This window comes from Crocuta crocuta, unplaced genomic scaffold (genome assembly GCF_008692635.1).
Source record: "Crocuta crocuta isolate KB4526 unplaced genomic scaffold, BGI_CrCroc_1.0 scaffold275, whole genome shotgun sequence".
Classification (NCBI taxonomy): Eukaryota; Metazoa; Chordata; class Mammalia; order Carnivora; family Hyaenidae; genus Crocuta; species Crocuta crocuta.
This window is the reverse complement of record NW_027530497.1, coordinates 426,984-447,546: the sequence shown is the minus strand read 5'-3', so window position 1 is coordinate 447,546 and position 20,563 is coordinate 426,984. Positions and strand designations below refer to the sequence as shown.

Below are 20,563 nucleotides of genomic sequence, written 5' to 3'. Positions count from 1 at the left end.
ACAACTGGGGATGGGGGAGGATGCAGTACTGACATGTGTGGGTAGAGAGCAGGGAGATAGTAAACATGCATCTACAATGCACGGGAGGGCTTGCAAGACAACAAATTTTCTGGCCCAATTCATGATAGTTCTGAGAATGAAAATTCTTCATTTAATGGAAACTAAAGATAAAAAAAGAGATATAAATAAATGTTACCTTCACCATTCCTCGGATCATTGTGCAGTAGGAATGTGAGTTTTTCTCTGGAATTAGAGCAAAGATTCGCTCAGCATTGTTTTTTGACCTAGACACAAAAAGAATTAAATGTGAACCAGGGGAAACTGGAAAAACCAACAGCTACCAACAGCTACCACAATATACTGAGTTTACAATGTTCCAAACACTGTGCCAAGCACTTTACACATAAAATTCTTACCACTGCGTGTGTGAGAGACATGGTTATTCTGAAAAATGGGAAAAACTGAGGCTCCAAAACCTCAAGTGGTCATTGGCTTGGCAGTTTAAGGGACAGAACTAGGACTTTTACAAAAAAAAAATAAATAATAATAATACATACAACAATCACAACAAAAAGCAAACTGTACAAAGGGCGCATGGCGAAGTTTCCCCACCCTCTTTCAACCAGATACAAGTCCCCAGAGGAAACCACACGCAAGTAGTTTCTCCTGAATCTATTGTATTCTAGCACGTGTATCTACTCTCCTTCTTCCTTTAAAAAAACAAAACAAAACAAAAAAAACAGGTAAACGAGTAAAGATAACCCATGTTATACCGACTATGCTGTACCTTGATTAAGTGTCTTACAAATAGGTCTCGGAAATCAGAACCAGGATTTTAGCCAGGATGATATACCTAAGTCCACGCTCTTAAGTACTATGTAAAATTACAAAAATATCTGATTCTATTCATCACTTCTGAAAAGATTTCTTATATTAATGATAGCTTTCCTCCTCCACATGTTCCTGTAAAATACTTCTTTTACTCAGACATTTCTACTCACTTAAATTCTCAAATGTTAAATGCTACTCACCTTTTGTTTGGAAATGCTGAGTATTTCTGCTTGCTGACCAGTAGTTTAGAACTGCACTGTCACGTAAGTGTATTCTTACATAAACAAATTATCCAATCTTTCAGAATGACAAGTATATACTGCACAGAGGACACTGTTTCATACGAAACTACTCAAGTAACCAATACCATGTGAAGAGGATATGAAGTCAAATGGGTGGGGTGGAAAATGAAGTGTCAAGCTCCTACTGCTGGTTAGAAGTAAAGGTCTTATAAGATCTAAATGTACACAGGACTACCAATTGTGATATTTATATTGTACCCCCAAAACAAATCCTAGTTTAGAAAATTACTGGGGCATAGCTTGAGGAGATGACAGGAAACATTCTATGCACCGTATGAAACCCCACTATAAGGTTCTAATAATGTGTAACATACCTCCACATGACTCCAGACTGATGACCAGCCTTCTTAGAGTTATTATTTTTCTCTATGGCCTCTTCCTAAAATGAACCATCATCAATAGAAATAAAACAAAATATGACAACAGAATGCATTCTCCCATGCTAGAATACTTAAAAACAGAAAGGCAGAGGAAACTTTAGAAAAAAAGAAATATAGATACAACAGAAGGTGAAGGAAAAACCCAGTAAACGTTTATTTAAAAAAATGATAATATTTAAAAGACTAACATTGTGTCCTTGAATTATAAACCCTGCTCTGCAGTGAGGTGGCTGTACAATCAGGTAGGCTGGGCTGACCCTGCACAGGTCCACACCGTCTCTGCAGCTGGGGTGAGAGAGGCAGAGGGCCAGCCAGGCCATGGTGTCTAGGAGAACATAATCCGGAAGTCAGTGTCTGATGGCCACCCACTGCCTACATGTTTTAAAAGACTTATTTGTACGGAGATAATGCACATCTGGTTGAGGAAAATGAAACATTTATGGAACCAAAGCACTTAATTTGTCCCTCGTGCATATGAAAATATTTTTATATAAATGGAATGTTGTCTAGCCTATTTTCTCACTTATTAATATAACATCCATTTTTTCACAGCTCAACAGCCTTGGCTGTTCCATTTTCCACGTTAAGGTCCATTTTCCACAGCTACACTAGCCTTGGCCATCACCACACATTACCATAGTTCAGTCTCATGCTATGGGACATCCAGCCTGTGTTCCACACTTTTGCAATTTTAAGTATGAATACATCATGAAAATGATGCATATAATCTTTGTGCACAGGACCCAGAAGTGCTTCTGCGATCTTTACCTAGAGGTAAAACTCTTGGGTTGAGAAGTTAGATAGGATTCACTATCAACAGGCCAGTCCTTGGCACAGTACTGTCCTATATACCCCCAGCACATGTGCTCACTCCTCTATGCCCATGTACATTTGCATTTTTGAGGGGCCGGGGCCAGGGGATCTTTCCCTCACACATCACTGGTCACTGTAAGTAACAGCTTGCCTAAACATTTCTGGTCAAAGCTTTGCCTGCATGTGGTATGCAAGGTCATAAGGGAACCAGAATTAAAATGATTGTTTAAATATTTCTTCCTTCATACCACTTTCCATCAAAGCTAGTACAGCACATCATATCTCAGAACAAATCTCTACTATGCTAATACATGGCTTAAAGAACTTGCCTTACTTTGAGATGGAATTACTACCCAAAGAAATTTTAACAATTACTGCCAAAAGCCATTACCAACTCTTCTGATTTTTCACTTTGCTGAAAATGATAATCAGCTGAAGGCTCTTGGTCACCATAATAACACAACAAATCCAAGAGACTATTACTTGTTTCCAGAGATACAGTGGTTCCTGTGAGTAGAAGAAAAAAAGGGAAAGAAACCTTCAAACATTAAAGAACTAAAGCTCACTGGATTAAAATTCTTCACTTTTTATAAGCTGTGGCTTTCTTGGCTATGTATACAGTAGCAACTACCATTCTAAGAATGGAGGAGTGTGAACTCCACATCAACAAAACATCCAGAGTGACGCAGACAGGGACACGATCCCTACTGTGTGATCTGACAGGAGAGACTAAAACACAAGACAAAGCCTGACCCTGTGCTCACTTACTTTACATACTCATGTCTCCAGATAAACCATCTCATGGTTTTAACTACTGACTAAACTGAACACTCTGCAAATTACTGCCATTTAGTTCCCCTGGCCCAATTCCATTTTTACAAACCCAAGAACTATTCCACTTGGATCCAGGCCCTCACTGGAATACCTGCATAGAAATACTAGCCTAAATGTCTCATAGTAGTAGCTTTTTAAAAAACTATTACTCAGAAACATCCTTTCATCTTGACACTAAGAAGAAAAGGGAAAAAAAAGAAATACAGTATTTTAAAAGTAAAGTGCCTGCAATTTCCTAAAGAAAATGTACTGATAAGGGAGGCTGGGTGGCCCAGTCGGTAAAGTGTCCGACTTCGGCTTAGGTCATGATCTCACAGTTCGTGGATTCAAGCCCCGTGTCGGGCTCTGTGCTGACAGCTAGCTCAGAGTAGGGAGCCTGTTTCAAATCCTGTGTCTCCCTCTCTGACCCTCCCTTGCTCACGCTGTCTCTCTCTCTCTCAGAAATAAATAAAACATTAAAAAAAAAAAACAAAACGAAAATATACTGATAATAAAAATGCCCATCAAGAAACTTAAAAGTGCAGAAAAGAGCAGAGCAGAGTGGAGAGAATGGAGGCTATGAAGGGTAAATGGACTGGATCTTACTATCTCAGAACTGGGTATCCTTGAAAAATTAAAGTTTCCTTTATAAAATTATAACACAGCAACTCCTAAGGTGTTATAGAATTAAATTAAGCATGTGAAATGCCCAGAAGTGTTTGGTACTTATTAGGGGCTGGACCGTAAACCTTCCTCTAAGTCATCCCATGGCATATTCCCTTGTCCGGTTACTTGGAAGCTGTGGGTCTGACACTGTCTTTTTCAACTAGCATAGGGAAAAGGCTCCCTAAATTATAATGTGCATCAGTAATCCATGCATCCAATGCCATAGCAGGCTACACACCAAAATTCTCAAATCAAACACAGCTTTCTACAAACGTTTCTTGTTGTGTTCAAGAACGTACTAAGCAATTCAGTCCAGTTTCTAACTCTTCTATGTTTGGTTGATTTTTATTCTCAATCACTCAACATCCTGGAGCCGGTAAACTTACAATGCCACTGCCTGTGATGTTATCATAGATACATTCTCCTGATAGTGTACAAGTCATGCAATCTGGATCTATTCCACTAAAGGGTCATGCAGACCAAATTCAGAGAGCCAAATTTTAGAGACAGAAGTTCTGACTGAGGAACTGAGTGACTCTTCCAAAGTCACAGAGCTAATTAGTGTTACAGCTAGAATCAGTATCTCTGTATAGTGCTCCTTCCTTTTTAAATATTTTTTTGTCTGTTTTATGCCTTCAAACATACTTAAAGAGTACAAGAAATCTGAATAAGCTAGAGATTAAAAACGGAGGCCAAAGATACAATGTCTCTATTTGAAGCACAATATAGCCCAAGAACACACTAAACTAAGTTACAACTCCGTAATTCAAAAGTAAAGCCAAAGCAGTTAAGCAGTAAAGCAAAACTCCATAATTTACTTATAATTCAAAAGTAAAGCTAAAGCAGAACTTCAAATATTCTCAAACTCTTAAAAAGTATAAACATGTCATCAAGCAGAGATACTTCACAACCAGCAGGATCACATAACCCACAGTCCACTTTCAAGCCCATGTTCCTAGGTGTTTTAAATGAACTGCGTCACCTGCTTGCAGGAGCTGATCAAACATGTCCACTGAAGCTCTGACTTTTTTGAGCTTGATTCTTTCCTTCAAGGCTGCTTCACTTAGATCTTCGATCTGAGGTTCAAAGTACTCAGGCATTAAACACTAGAAACAGAAGATGGTTAGAGTTCCCACAAACAGCTCAACGAGAAAGAACTGAGCAGGACTGAACTTTTATCATCAAAACACCAAAATAAAACTTCACCCTCCCAATTCATGTTTTATGAACCAAGTACTATGTGTATGTAGTACACAGAACTAAAATGGTATCAAAGAACCCTTCCAGTATCTGAAACAAGATGATTACCTATCTCCTAGCTCAGGGAGAATTTAAAAGCATCCAAAAATAAATATTTAATCCCTATCTGAAGAATCTGGATCCCAACCAACTCTCCCAACTTCAACTTGAACCTCTGTCCTCTACTAACATCCTTTCTCCTTTCCTCCTGATCTTGTTTAAAAGTGTCAGAGCACTGAGCCGCCTGGGTTGCTCAGTCAGCTGAGTGCCCAGCTCCTGATTTCAGTTAAGCTCGTGATCATGGATTGATCATGGATTGAGCCCCATGTTGGGATTCCATGCTGAGCATGGAGCTGGCTTAAGATATTCTCTCTACCTCTTTCCCTCACTTGCAGTCTCTCTCTAAAAAAAAGTCACAGTACACCTGGTTTGCAGAGGCAGAAATCTTTCATCCTTGATGTTTCTTTTACTCTGTAAACATTTACTATCACCAAAGTATGTTGACTTTACCTCATCACTAGTTTAATACTTCTTGAATGCTGACCATTTTATGCCAGGCATGAAGCTAGGCATTGGAGACACAGAAATGAAAGTCATTCTCTGCCTTCAAGGTTCTCCCAAGCTAATGGAGAAAGCAAGGAAGGAAATAATTACAGTGTATCTAATGTGAAAGGTAAATAATGGGAGATCTTGGAGGAATGAGAGTGCTGCCTACCAGGGAGCAGGGACCCATGGAAGGCTTCAAGTAAAAGTGAGCTAATTAGCACAGATAAGTAACTGCTAGTTATAAACACACAGGGGAAAGGGTGAGCCAGCAAATCATCATTCCATCACTGCCACTGTCTCAGGATTTCAGCATTTTTACCTACACAATCGCAATGACCTCCTAATTTGTCACTAAAAGTTACTACTGAGAAACAGGAAGGCTGTGTGTGGGTGCATGTGTTTAGGGAAGAAAGGTGTTTGGGACAGGAGTCTGAGGTTACTATTTCCACTAATAAAGCCTAGAGGGCAGAGATGCACCTGTTCCGCTCACCACTAACGACAGCATAAGCACAAGGGCCAACACACTGCACAATACTCACTCTTCAGGACTACAGAACAAAGAGGTAGTTGGAAATACAACTCAGAGTTCTAAGTAAAAGACAAAAGGTTTACACACTCTGAAGAGAAACCAGGACACTAGAGTATCAAAGTAGAGGGATCTGGGCCAGAAATACAAACATGGGATGTAATGGCCACTGAAGCAGGAAGACTGTGGACAGGAAAAAGAAAATGGCTGAGCATGGAAACTGAAGACGACATCAACACTTAAGGGGTGGATAGACGACATCAACACTTCAGTTACTGAAGGAAACTGAAAAGGAACAATCTCAGAGATGAAATGCTAAGCTACTGGTATCACAGAAGCCAAATGGGGAAAACAGGATGGGGAGCAAACACATAGGAGTAAAAAAAAAAAAAAAAGATTATCGTAAGCAAAAATAACTATACACAGCAAAAGACTTCACCAAGGGGTGCCTGTGGAGCTCAGTATGTTGAGAGTCCAACTCTCTGGTTTTGGCTCAGGTCATGATCTCACTGTTTGTGAGTTCAAGCCCCGCGTCAGGCTCTGGGCTGACCATGTGGAGCCTGCTTAGGATTCTCTGCCCCTCCCTCTCTCACACTTTCTCAAAATAAATAAAAACACTAAAAATATTACCTTTCCTTACCGGTATATGAGGTTCAGCTGTGTCCTTCTGAAAATATTTGGGATGTGAATTAATAATAAACTTTGCTGCATTCTCCCCAGACTTCTTTGCCAATAAAAACGAACGCTACATAAAGAAAAATTTTCAGATATAAATTGACATTCAAATGTAATTTAGACTTGAGATCAAAATTACACCCCCCAAGAAGAGTTATTCCGCCCCCAAAAGAAGGCGACAACACACAGAAACCCAATTAGAAGTTAAATCACATACTATTATATATCCACCTCTGTCACTGAGTGTGACATTTTAGGTCACATCTTATATACAGTATATGGAACATAAAACCAGTGCACCAAAACTGAGTGAACTCTAAGTATTAAAACCCAAAACCTTTCCACAATCTCTAACTTTTTAAATAAAGTAGTAAAGGATTTAGAAAGTCTACTGAATTATTGATCGGCAACTGTTAACATTTAAAAAGTTTTTACAAACAAGGTAAATTACATATGGGTGCTTGTACCCAAACAAGCAAGATAAACCTTAATGCTAGCAAAGCTACACAGAAATACTCACAGATTCCACAGAGGATGTTGGTATGAGATAAGGATCATCCTGAAATGTATAAGGGGCAGCTGTGGAATCCTGTGAAGACACAAGTCTCTTTAGCTAGATTTTCATAAAGATCTGGAGGTTTGATGACCACAAACTGTACAAGTTTTAATTATACATGTAACCCATGCAGATGTGTGGGTGTATACAGTGAGAGAAACACTCACACCTATAGTGTACTCCCAGCTAAGACTTGTTATAATTACATACTTGAACCAAACAATGGCTCAGCCCCCCATGACCACTTAAGATCTGAGGGTGCTCCCAGCAACTACTGCTGTTGTAAATTACAAACCCTGTGAATTAACTAGTCTGGGCACCAGTGTCCTGTACCATGCTTTCCTTCTAAGCACGGCCACTGCCCATCCCAGAGTTTGCCTCCACACGGAGGACACCACCTTGCCCTCTTGGAAGGTGCACCTTCTGCGTGCTGCTGTCCAAGCTCCGTAATTCTTTAAGAACTGTGCTAGGCAGAACCCCGAGCAAAAAAAATCAACTCTTCAGTGCCACTCACTGAAAACTGCACCCAAATTACGTTCTCTATCCTCTCTTCTCCCTTGGAGTCTCCTTTCCTAGGCCTTCTGGGACCCTATATCCTTTGTTCCAGAGGAGAATCTCTGCGGTGCCCTTGATGCTCTGTCTTACTGACCTGGCCTCTCCAAGGGTGAGCTTCACTGGCCTGAAGGCTAGGGGTTTTTTTTGGTGTCTCAGCTTCATGCTGCCACTTTTATTTATTTTTTTAAAATATTTTTTATTTATTTCTAGGAGAGGGAGAGAGACAGCGTGAGCAGGGGAGGGTCAGAGAGAGGGAGTCACAGACTGAAACAGGCTCCAGGCTCTGAGCTGGCAGTCAGCACAGAGCCCGACGCGGGGCTCGAACCCTCGAACCGCGAGATCATGACCTAAGCGAAAGTCGGACACTTAACCGACTAAGCCACCCAGGCGCCCCGATGCTGCCACTTTTAAAACCCACATCCCTTCCTATCCATTAGAGGCTCATTTCATCTGGTTATACCACTCTATTGAGATGAGGCAGTCACATGATGGTAAACCAGAGAGGTAGCAGTTCTAGGTTAGCTGCCCTGGACTAGTATTCCCTGATTATACTCAAACTGGTGCCTGGCTCTGGTTCTGATCCTCCACACCACCCTTCTCAGATTCCTGTTTTAGGGCCTCTGGTTCTGAACACTCTAGTTTTTTTTACTAGACTTATCTCTCCTATTTCCTAATTTTCTTCCCTCAACAATTTCTGAGTCCTTCAGTCTGTGAAAAAGAACTCCACTCTGGCCTTGGAGCTCAAATGCCTGGAACCAAATTTAACCCCACACTGAACTTCCCTGAAGCCACACCCTCTCCTATCTCCTCTGTCTTAGTGACTGGTACTGACCATGCTGCAGTTCAATCCCTAGATCCGGTCCCATTACTTTCATTCAACTAACCAATCATTAGATCCAACCAACGCAGGTTCTTGAACATCCCCTACCTACTCCACTGTCCCTTATCCCAACTGCCACAGACACAGTTCAGTGCGCTCCTTATTCTTTCACTGTTTACAGAGCACCTCACATGTGCCATGCATTATTCTAGCCTGATACATGGGAAACACAAAATCCCACCCCCCCATAAAGCTTACAGTCGTGTGGGGGGGGGGAACCTCCAGGAAGTAAACATAAACAATATATAGTGAATTAAAAACAGGTAAATGCTGGCGCACCTGGGTGGCTCCGTCGGTTAAGCGTCCGACTTCGGCTCAGGTCATGATCTCGCAGTTTGTGGGTTCGAGCCCTGCGTCAGGCTCTGTGCTGACAGCTCGGAATCTGGAGCCTGTTTCAGATTCTGTGTCTCCCTCTCTCTGACCCTCCCCTGTTCACGCTGTCTCTCTCTCTCAGAAATAAATTTAAAAAACATTAAAAAAAAAAAGAAACGTAAAAATAGATAACTGCTATGCAGAAAAAGAGACAAGAAAGTGTCAGAGGATCTACGACATAAGTGGGGTGGTCGGGAAAGGCCTCACTGAAGTGATACTGAAGCAAAGATTCAAACAGCTGAGGGAGTGAGTAATGTGAGTCTCAGGTGAAGCAGTCCAGGCAGAAGGAACACGGAGGGACTGAACTTAGGAGCCCTCATACGGACTTCAGTTTTTATCCCAATTATGACAAATCCGAGGCCACTGGAGTTCTGAGCAGAAGACTGATGTGATCCAACATTGTGTTGTGATCACTAGGGCTGCTTAACTGGGAGCAGTCCCGGCAGAGCTGGGGCAGTGGAAGGACAGAGACTACTGTGATTAATCCAGGGTAGGAAGAGATGATGACAGCTTAGATGACTAAGGTGATCATCGTGATGGTGACAAGAGTGCAGAATCTGGATATTGTTCAGAAAGTTATCAGCTCTGACACTGCGATCCTTAGAAAGGCCTCCTTGCAAGGCTGGCCCTCGGCTGGCACCTGGCACCTGGATTTTGGGAGGGTTCCCATCATCCCCGGGACTGATGAGAACGATGCACTGTGCCTTAACTGCTTGTACAATGTGGTTTATGCTGAACTCCTGCCAGGCACAGGGTGCCTATGTGACCAGACTCTACAACACCCTCTGGGCCCCGAGTTCTAATGAGCCTGGCAGATATTTCACACGTGCTGTCAAACCCCACTGGAGGAATGAAGCATGTCCTGTGGGACTCTGCTGGGAAAAGACTGTTGGAAGCTTGCACCTGGTTTCTTCTGGACTTCACCCCACCTGCCTTTGCCCTTGGGCGACTTTGCTTTGTATCCTTTTCCTGTAATAAACTGTAGCTGTAGGACTGGGAGTCCTAGCAAATCACTGAACCTGGGAGCGGTCTTGGGGCTCCATGCACATATATTTTAAAGGAAGAAAACAAAGGACCTACTAATGTGCAGCATGAGAAAAAGACAAGTCACAGATAACTCCTAGAGTTTTGACTTGAGCAACCAGAAGAATGGAGTTACCATTAGAGAGACAGCAAAGGTTTAGGTTCAGACATGCAAATTTTAAGACCTTTATCTGATGGTAAAGTTGATAGATTTCCCATCTCAGCAAGGCTGTCTTTCCCAAAATCGGATTCGATCATGCCACTGCTTAAAATTCTTCAAAGGACTTGAGTCCCCAGCGTAACATTCATCATCTAGCCTCATCTCTCATTTCTCCACTCCTTAAATCCCTGGTTCCCACCATACAAACTATTCCTCCTGTGCCTCAATGCCTCTGCTAGGAGTGTTCTTTCCCACTATAGTATCTCTGCTGCTCACCTTCCAAGCAGCAGTACAAATACTATTAGCTCCTCTGGAAGTCCTTCCTCAGTCTGGGTTATGCACCCTCTTCTCAGCGTTCCTTCACCTCCCTCTCTAGGAGCTGTGTGAGCAAAGGGTCTCTACTGTACACCCGCATAGTGCTTGGTCAACATCATAAGGGTAGAACAGGTGGTTACTGAATGAATACCTTGTAAGGGCCCAAATGCAGACAAATCAGAAAGCTGCATACATAATTCCACCATTTCTTTGACTTGAAAGCCACTTTCATTAAAAAAAAACAAAACAAAACCGGAGAACAGTCTCAAAGGACCATTTCTCCAGTTCACATTACAAGTGCTTATTTGGGGATAACTGATGCTAGTGTGGAGATGCAGTGGTATTTTATTTTTAAAATCTTTTTAATGTTTAGTTTTGAGAGAGAGAGAGAGACAGAGCATAAGCGGGGGAGGGAGAGACAGGGAGGGAGGGGAGGGAGAGAGAGAACGAGCGCAAGAGAGATACACAGAATCTGAAATAGGCACCAGGCTCTGAGATGCCAGCACAGAGCCTGACACGGAGTTCAAACTCATGAACCAGGAGATCGTACCTGAGCCAAAGTCAGACGCCTAACTGACTGAGCCACTCAGGCACTCCTGAAGATGCAGTATTTTAAGAATCCCTTCTGAGACACCACTAGGATATATGACAGCATATTTGGCCCAATACTCCTTAAGTTTAACATCTACAATAGAAAACAATTCCAGCAATCTGTGATAACGGCCTTCAAGAGGATCAGCATCCACATAGATATTGTGGGAGTTAATTTATTGTTTCAGACATTATCCCCATAGCTAAAGTTAAAAAGTATAGTCTCCCGCCAATGAAGAATACAATCAGAAAGTTCCTCGGGGTTGGCAATGTGAGCCCCAAGTTGGGTACTCAGATTATGTTTAAAAAAAAGTTCCATTTAACCAACGTTTCAGTTTATCTATCAGAGTACAAACTCTATAAACTCTATTTTTGAACTGCCAACAGAGGAAGTTATTGAAAAATATTTCATGAATAACACAATAGCTAGCATTTCACTTAGCACCTGTTTTGTGCTACGTACTGTCCTAAACCCTGTCATGTGTACTTATTTCTCACTAAAACCTTGAGGTTTGATGTTGTCATTAATCCTCTTTCATAGATATGCATATGGAAACATCAAGAGATAAAGTAACTTTTTAGTGCAGACCACAAAGCTAGCTGTGCAGCTCCGAAACAATCCCTTCATTACTGCCAACATAGTAGACACACTCCTGCTCAGAGCTGGTCTACAGATTACAATTTTGCAAGCTGGTCTACTTGCAATTACAGTATCACATCCAAACCATCCCCCAGGACCATGCATTTTAGCAAACTCTTCAGGGGATTAAGTTTAAAGATTACTGGTCTGAAATAAAAACACTGAATTTGGACATAAAAGACATGGAACTAGATCAAGTACTTAACTTCCTAACCAATGTGTAGTCAGTCCCTTTAGGACCTTTAGTAATGGGACACCCAGGTGGCTCAGTCGGTTAAACATCCAATTCTTAATCTCAGTTTAGGTCATGATCTCATGGTTCATGGAATCCAGCCCCACATCAGGCTCTGGGCTGAAAGCACAGAGTCTGCCTAGGATTCCCTCTCCTTTCTCTGCCTCTCCTGCACATGTGCATACATTCTCTCTCTCAAAATACACTTTAAAAACAAACAAAAAACACCCCAAACCCTTTAGTTTCCATATATGGCACATGAAGGGAGTGGAGTAGATCACTTCTAATAAACTTTCAATATCCACAAGAGTTTAATCATGAGTAATCAAGAGTATGAATATTAAATGTATTATTAACAGAGCTGCATACAAAAACCTAAAACTCCTACTTACCCTATTCACGGTCGATGCAAGTGCTTGAAGAACAGCCACTTTATCCCTAAGAACAAGAATCACAAGTTAGCCCATGTCAGGCATTTTCACATCCACAAAGTAAACAAGTGATTCTATTTTCAGAAAGGATTGGCCGTAAAAAGTTCAGGTCTCAACTAAAGCCAGTTCTTATTTCTTAAGATCACTAGAATAACAAGTTTGAAAATGAGAAAATTGGAGTGCCTGGGTGGCTCAGTCAGTTAAGTGTCAGACTTCGGCTCAGGTTATGATCTTACGGTTCATGAGTCCGAGCCCCAGGTCGGGCTCTCTGACAGCTCAGAGCCTGAAGCCTGCTTCGGATTCTGTGTCTCCCTCTGTTTCTGCCCACATACACTGTCTCTCTCAAAAACAAAACAAAAACAAACAAAAAAACAAAAAAAGAAAAAGAAAATGAGAAAAGTGCCTAGTTCTTTTGTCTAAAGGTGATTAGTACATGTTCCAACCATACTTTGCCTACCTTCTCTGGCATGGTCCCTCCTACCATCACCAAGGGCTAGCAATTTCCACCCTCATCTCATAAAATTATATCTATCCTAAACCTTGCCTCCTCCTGTTTTCTTTTTAAAACTTTTATTTTTAAGTAATCTCTATANAAGGGCTAGCAATTTCCACCCTCATCTCATAAAATTATATCTATCCTAAACCTTGCCTCCTCCTGACTGTTTTCTTTTTAAAACTTTTATTTTTAAGTAATCTCTATCCCAATGTGGGTCTCAAACTCAATAATCCTAAGATTGCTCTATTGATTGAGCTAGCCAGGAGCCCCATTTTCCTATGCATTCTTACTTACTGCAGCTTTCTGGGCTACTCTTGCCTCTTTTATCTCAATTGGTGCCTTTTAACTTACCTGTATATAAGAATAAATCACAAGCTGTACTCTAGACTTTCTAAACCAAATTCTCCAAGTTCCACGGTAACTGTCACATGCAGTCTTGCTGAATTCCTAGATGATTCTGATATACTCTTCTGATTTAGAACCTCTCAACTATATAGCCTTTGTAAAAAAAATTCATGCCAGCTACCTGCTGTGCTATGGGTAACTACTGAAGAGATTTCACTGGAATAATAACAAACCTAGACAGTTTAATTCCAAATTTATTTTTACTCCTGTGTTACCTTTTATACACTTTATTTCCAAAAAGGAAGAATAAATTTGGTAAACCATAAGTATCTTTCTAAACAAAGTTTAACATAACAGTCATTACAAGTCATCTGTAAGAAAACATACAAGAAACTTCATATTATATCAAGACTAAATAATTCCTTGACATAGATGATATCACTAGGCTTCTATCCATTTTTTAATGTCACACTTATGTAATTTCATGGAAAGGCATTCTCTCACATCTCAGCATTCCCTAACTAAAGCTTACATTAACCTATGTCTTATCAAGTGAATGTATCTTCATAGAACACTGAACAAATGACAGTTAAAAAAAACAAAAAACACAAAAACCCATGACATTCAGATTACTCATTAGTTCTCTTTTTAAAAAAGGGTTATTTAAAAAATCAACTACCCTACCCCTAAAAAATAAATTATAAAATTACAAATTATGGTGTCAACTTGTGACCCCCTCCATTGTGAGTTTGGTATTTGTTTATTGGGTTTTTCAAAAAAAATCCATAAGACTAATACTTCTGTCTAGTCTCCCAACCACATAAGAACTTTTATAAAAGAGAAAAAGGAAAGAAATTATTTTAATAATGATGCTCATAATTAACTATTATTATGTAACTATTAACCCAAATTAAATTAGTTCAGGTCTTTTAATCCTTATGTAAATTTCACACCCCATTCATTCACTACCCTCCACCCTTTTCAAGTTCTTTTCCACTCCCAAGTTTTTCTCTCATCAACTGTTCTGTCCAAGAATGCTCTCTACTACTCTTTGTCATTGGCTCCTTACCTTCAAATGTTTTACATTCAACTTCTTGCTAAATGAACACTGACTGAATACTCACCAGGTTTTCTTTTTTGGAATGACCACTTCTTCAATCCCTTAATTTGAAAAATAAAACAAAGTAAATCAGTTTCCCAATACTACTACTGCTACTACAAAGTAGTGCAATGTGTTAACATCAAAATGAAATTATATCAATATATTTTTATATACCTGTTACATTACCTCCTTCAGCCTTTGGGAGGGCTGTACTTCCAGAATAAAATCTGCAAAAAATAAAAGCCCTGTAACTAATACTCATTAATGAAGTTCCCACTTCCACTCCACCTATGTGCATTTTGAACCCAAATTTTCCAATTGTCATGGGTCAAAATGACTGGAAAATTCATGTCAATGCACAATAAGAAGACATGGCCTAAACAGCAAGTTCAAAACCATTACAAAATAGATAGAAGATAATGGACACAGTATGGTCAACATTTTAAAAAAAAAAATTTTTTTTTTTAATTTATTCATTTTTGAAAGACAGAGACACAGAGCATAAGCAGGTGAGGGACAAAGAGAGAGAGACACACACACACAGAATCCAAAGCAGGCTCAAGGCTCTGAGCTGTCAGCACAGAGCCCTATGTGGGGCTCGAACCCATGGTCTGCAAGATCATAACCTAAGCCAAAGTCGGATGCCCAACCGACTGAGCCACCCAGGTGCCCCGTGGTCAACTTTTTAAAATCAGGCAATCTTGGGCCGCCTGGGTGGCTTAGTCGGTAGAGCGTCCGACTTTCGCTTAGGTCATGATCTCATGGTTCGTGGGTTCGAGCCCCGCGTCGTCGGGCTCTGTGCTGACTGCCAGCTCAGAGCCTGGAGCCTGTTTCAGTCTGTGACTCCCTCTCTCTCTGACCCTCCCCTGCTCACGCTGTCTCTCTCTCCTAGAAATAAATAAAAAAAACATTAAAAAAATAATAAAATAAAATGAGGCAATCTTATTAAATAAAATCAGGAAAAAAAATCTCAATAGCACCTGAACTGAAGCAGCTAATAACAAATATAAAGGACTTAAAAAAAAAAAAAAAAAACACGTTTGAGAGGCAGAGAGAGTGTGCGCACAGACAAGCTGGAGAGAGGCAGAAAGAGAATACCAAGGAGGCTCTGTCCTGACTGAGCCTGATGTGGGGCTGGATCCCACTAACTGAGATCATGACCTGAGGTAAAATCAAGGGTAGGATGCTTAACCAACTTAGTCACCCAGGCACCCCTGAAAAATAAGGGACTTTCAACTTTGGGAATCTGAAACACTGAAGTTAAGAGGAACGATTTAATGAGCTCCTGAATTTATACGAATAGCACTGTAATAACAGTAAGACTATCCCACTTAAAGCAATTTTGATAAATTATTAAGCTAAGGTCACCAGGGCCTTTCGTCCTATTTCATTCCACAATCAACAATTTGCCAAATACGTATGTCCTAAACTTGTAACTGCTGCTATTTTTTACACAAAATATAGAATTACTGACCCATGATTTGAGTTTTAAGATGTTCTGACCACACTAAGAAAGTCAAAATATCACACAATAATGGGCACTCTCATTTTGTGTCTTCCTTCCCACATGGAATTGATACCATTTATAAAACTGCCAAAATGTGATTAGATAGAAAGCTACTTCCTCTACTGGTATCTGGTTCAGGCATCATTTTAAAACAATACTCTGCTAGGGATCAACTCTCTCTAATCATGCTACTGGTTTCTCATGACTTTAGGATCCAGAGACTGCCATGGTCTTGTAGGTCAACAGAGGAAGAGAGCCTTTGCCAGGCAAAGGAAAGAGTAGCAAAATGTCAACAGTAGCACTACGAGAAAAAGGGCTTGGAATGAGCAGCAGCATGAAGGCTTCTACGGTATCAGGTGGGGGCATTTACTCTTTTTTGAGCAGAGTTGAGTGAAAATACAAACTGTACACTCTAAACACACGTCACTTCTCACTGTTACGAGATCCACTCTACAAAAGAGAAAATTCGTCTATTATCCTACTAAAGAAATGGCAAATATTGAATCCAAAATTGGGCTTTTTCCAACTTTCCACTACAAATTATTGCCACTACTTCACTGTTTGTATTTAGCGAAAAATATGAGACACATATTCCAAGGTGAAACATTCACAGCAATCCAATGGCTGTGCTCCCATCTTTTAAACCTCCCTGGGTTTTTGAAGACCTGGATCATTTCTTCGGTCAATCATCCTCACAACATCCAGCACACAGTGGCCCTCATAAACTGCTTTGATTTGGGAGAATCTTCAGAGTTCCCCCCTTCTGGTGAAAATGAGTAAGAACACATAATTTCCTATTTTTAAAACTTGGGATGTGATTGCTAAAAGCCACATTCAAACGTAAACTCCACGAGAGCAGGGTCCGAACCTTGCCCACAGCTCTTAATTCAACAAGGTAAGCCAGCGAACCGTGAAGCCACACCCTAACAAAGTAGTCTGCAGCCCATTTTCCAGGACTCCAGCTATTCGCACCAGGTTAAGCACGTGGCTACGAAATGGCGCATGCGCATCCCACTCCTTCGTACCTAGCTCCACAGCTCTCAGGAAAAAGGACGAGGTTGGCCATGGGGGTTTTCTCATAGGTTCTCCAAGCGTCTCTTACCTGCAACTGTGGGCCTGTCCACCCAGACCTGCCTGCCGACCCTTCAGCGTCAGGCAAAGCCTGCAGCGGACCCCGAGCCAGCGACCCGAAGCTACCGCCGCCATCTTCAGCTTTTTCGCTTAGCATGCTGGGAAAGCGTGACCTCGACCTTTAGGATCACCCGAGGCGGGGGCGGGGAACAGCTCGACTATTGGCTGAGACGGAACAAGAAAAAAATCAATCAAGATATAGGTTAAACCGTGGTTCGAAAGACTTTGTTACGGAAAGTGAAAGGATCAAAATGCCTCGTTGTCCTCGAAACAATTTTCCAAAATGATTATTTTAGTGACATAGATCTTCACTCTTTTCAAAATAAGAGGGAATAAGCGAATAAGCGAAAGTCGTCAAATCCCTTCCCCCCCCACCGTGAAAGTGGTCTCGTCCACGTAAATCTCATCCCAGTAAGCTTTTCTCGCGCACAAGCGCAATGTAAATCACATGGTGGCTACGGGCTTTAGACTGAGTTAAGTTAATGGTACTGAGTGGAGTCTCTCTTTGGGTGTCGGAACTCGAAACTTACGTGGAAGATGTTGGGCTCGAAGACCATGCCCTGGCGACGGCTGCAGGGCATTTCCTTCGGGATGTATTCGGCGGACGAGCTCAAGTAAGGAGTTAGGAGTTGGTGGGGAGGAAGCATGCTGAGCCGGCCTGTTGAGGTTGGCGCCATGAACTACTGTTCTCAAAACGTCTTGCGCCCAGTTTATCCAGCGAGTCAGTGGTTGTCCGGCGCGTGGCCTTTTGGGACCCGTAGTTCCGGGAACGTAGTGGATTGTCGTACGCTACCTACAACCCGGTGGGGCTAGGTTAGAGTTTTCGCTAGGCTGATGAAGGTTCCCAGGTTTCAATGTTCGCGTCCATCAGTTTCCTTGGTAATTAAGTAGCGTTAGCAGAGTTGCTTTGTCTAAAGTCCCTGATGTGGTTAATTAAGAACATAATTTGTTACAATGGTTATCCTTCATGACTCCGTTCAAGTGACCTCTTATCTTTGCTAGGACCCCTACATTGTCTGCTTAGTTGCTAAATCAAGGGACTCATTTTGATCACCGTAGCATTTGTTGGTCACACTCTCGAAACTTTATTTGCAAGACCTTAATGTTTTTAGTTTCTTTTATTTCTGTGACAAGGAGAGTGACTTCTAATGGATGCAGGGTTACTTTTACCAGGGATGAAAATGTTCAAAATGGACCATTGTGATGATTGTACAACTCTGTAGATAAGTTAAAAACCACTGAGCGTACCGGGTTTTTTTATTTAAATTTTTTTAAAATTTATTTCTGAGAGAGAAAGAGACAGTGTGAGCAGGGGAGGGTCAGAGAGAGAGGGAGAAACAGAATCTGAAGCAGGCTCCAGGCTCTGAGCTGTCAGCACAGAGCTGGCGCGGTGCTCCAACCCGCGAACCGTGAGATAATGACCTTAGCCAAAGTCCGAGGCTTAACCGACTGAGCCACCAGGCGCCCTGATCCTACCGTTTTAAAGTTGTGTAGTATGTGATCTATATCTCAAGGAAGCTGTTAAAGAATTTTTAAAACTTTAACGTGAAGGGCGCCTGGGTGGCTCAATTGGTTGGGCATCTGACTTTGGCTCAGGTCATGATTTCTCAGTTCTTGACTTCTGCCTGGAGTGTGGCTCTGTGCTGACAGCCAGGAGCCTGGAGTTGCTTTGAATTCTGTGTCTCCCTCTCTCTCTGCCCCTTCTCTGCCCCTCCCCTGCTCACACTCTGTCTCTCTCTTTCAAAAATACAAAATACAAAAAAATTTTAAAACCTTTATGTGAAAAATGACAAAAAGCAAATTATAAACTGAGAAAAATATTTGCCACCATTATAGTAAAAGATTAAGGTCTTCATGTGTAAGGAGCTCATGACAATAATGAAAACATTAAGATTTTAATTAAAAATAAGTAAAGGACTAAAGCAGTTTAAAGAAATATCATCATAAAAAATTAACGTGGGGCACCTGGGTGGCTCAGCTGGTTAAGCATCTGACTCTTGATTTCGACTCAGGTCATGATCTCACAGTTTGTGGGTTCAAGCCTGGAGTTGGGCTCCACACGGTGGCGCCAACTTGGGATTCTCTCTCTCTCTCTCTCTGCCCCTCCCCTACTCATGCTCCTCTCTGTCACAAAATAAACAAACTTTAAATTAGTTAACGTATGGTGGAGAAGTATTTTTTCACCTGAAATTTGGGAAGATTGTTTTTTTAACATTTTTTAAAGTAGATTCCATGCCCAGAGTGGGGCTCAAACTCATGACCCTGAGATCAGGAGTCCATGCTTTACTGACTGAGCAAGCCAGGCACCTCCGGAAAGAGTAAGTGCTAAGATTCAGTGTTAGCTAGTTAAGACAGACCATCTACGATTAACCCACCTTTTCTAAAATGCAAGGTAGGAGAATATATCAGGAGTTTCAAACATTTTACACCCATTGATTCAGGGATTCCAGTTCACTGAGGAAATAATTATATTCTTAGGACATAATTAGAAGTTTGAAGTGTCCTGTGCAAATCTTTATGCAGCTAGGTTTCATGAGCTTACTTATGATAGAGCTTGGTTAAATGAATTATTAATTGCTATATTATGAAAGATTTTATCACTCTTAAGAATTATGTTTCCAGTGCTCACTTCGGCAGCACATATACTAAAATTGGAAAGATACAGAGAAGATTAGCATGGCCCCTGCACAAGGATGACACGCAAATTTGTGAAGCATTCCATATTTTTAAGAAATGGGCAGAAGATATGAACAGACACTTCTCCAGAGAGGACATCCAGATGACCAACAGACACATNGGCAAACCATGAGAGACTCTTGAAAGCTGAGAGCAAACTGAGGGCAGATGGGGGTGGGGAAAGGGGGAGGGGGGTGATGGGCATGGAGGAGGGCACTTGTGGGAATGAGCACTGGGATGAAACCCACTTGACAAATTATTTAAAAAAAAAAAGAATTATGTTTCCAAAGAATTTTATTGACCTAAAAGCACTCATTTGATGCTGAATAAAAATGGACCAATGCAATGCTAGAAATAACAAATGATCCCAGTTATGTTTCTAAAAATGTATCCATAGAGATATGTCTATGGATGTTAACAGTGGTTTTTTTTTTATTTTTAAGGTTGTGAGATTTGGATGATTGTATTTATTTCAAAAGTCAAAAAACAATATATAAAGCAAACTTGGCATAAATGTACTTTAGTAAGAGTAGTTAAGTGTCCTGTGAAAGCCCCCTTTAAACCAAACATAAAATACTGGTTTGAAACTTTTAGTGAAACAGATTATACTTCTCAAAGGTTTACATATTTGTGTTTAATTTCAATTTATGACTTCTACATACAGGGATTATTGGGTAATCATCTCTTTATTGAACTATATGGGCTTTGGAGTTAGTTTTGGTCCATATCCTGCCTCTGTCCACCGCTCCCCCCCATCCTG

At 41.1% G+C, this 20,563-nt stretch overlaps 2 protein-coding genes and 1 non-coding gene across 5 annotated transcripts in view; 2 read left to right on the top strand and 1 right to left on the bottom strand.

Annotated features, from left to right (window-relative positions):
• Positions 1-17,204, bottom strand: part of PTCD3 (pentatricopeptide repeat domain 3) — a 30,716-nt gene extending 13,512 nt beyond the window's left edge. For 2 of the 3 annotated variants that reach the window (XM_077766671.1, XM_077766673.1), the window contains exons 1-10: positions 17,099-17,204; positions 14,664-14,716; positions 14,512-14,548; positions 12,508-12,553; positions 7,312-7,380; positions 6,757-6,861; positions 4,788-4,911; positions 2,718-2,833; positions 1,448-1,512; positions 197-284 (exon numbers count right to left, since the gene is read on the bottom strand). In XM_077766671.1, coding sequence (XP_077622797.1) covers positions 197-284; positions 1,448-1,512; positions 2,718-2,833; positions 4,788-4,911; positions 6,757-6,861; positions 7,312-7,380; positions 12,508-12,553; positions 14,512-14,548; positions 14,664-14,716; positions 17,099-17,202 — 807 coding nt within the window. In that variant the 5' untranslated portion in view covers positions 17,203-17,204. The remainder of the gene's footprint in view (positions 1-196; positions 285-1,447; positions 1,513-2,717; positions 2,834-4,787; positions 4,912-6,756; positions 6,862-7,311; positions 7,381-12,507; positions 12,554-14,511; positions 14,549-14,663; positions 14,717-17,098) is intronic. The other variant, XM_077766672.1, reaches the window with a different exon arrangement.
• A 376-nt stretch (positions 17,205-17,580) lies between these two features.
• POLR1A (RNA polymerase I subunit A) overlaps positions 17,581-20,563 on the top strand; it is a 74,334-nt gene continuing 71,351 nt past the window's right edge. The window contains exon 1 of the mRNA XM_077766663.1: positions 17,581-17,741. Within this exon, the coding sequence (XP_077622789.1) occupies positions 17,665-17,741 (77 nt within the window). The 5' untranslated portion in view covers positions 17,581-17,664. The remainder of the gene's footprint in view (positions 17,742-20,563) is intronic.
• LOC144233689 (U6 spliceosomal RNA) lies at positions 19,749-19,855 on the top strand. The gene has a single exon (XR_013335734.1). It is a non-coding gene; the product is annotated as a U6 spliceosomal RNA (small nuclear RNA).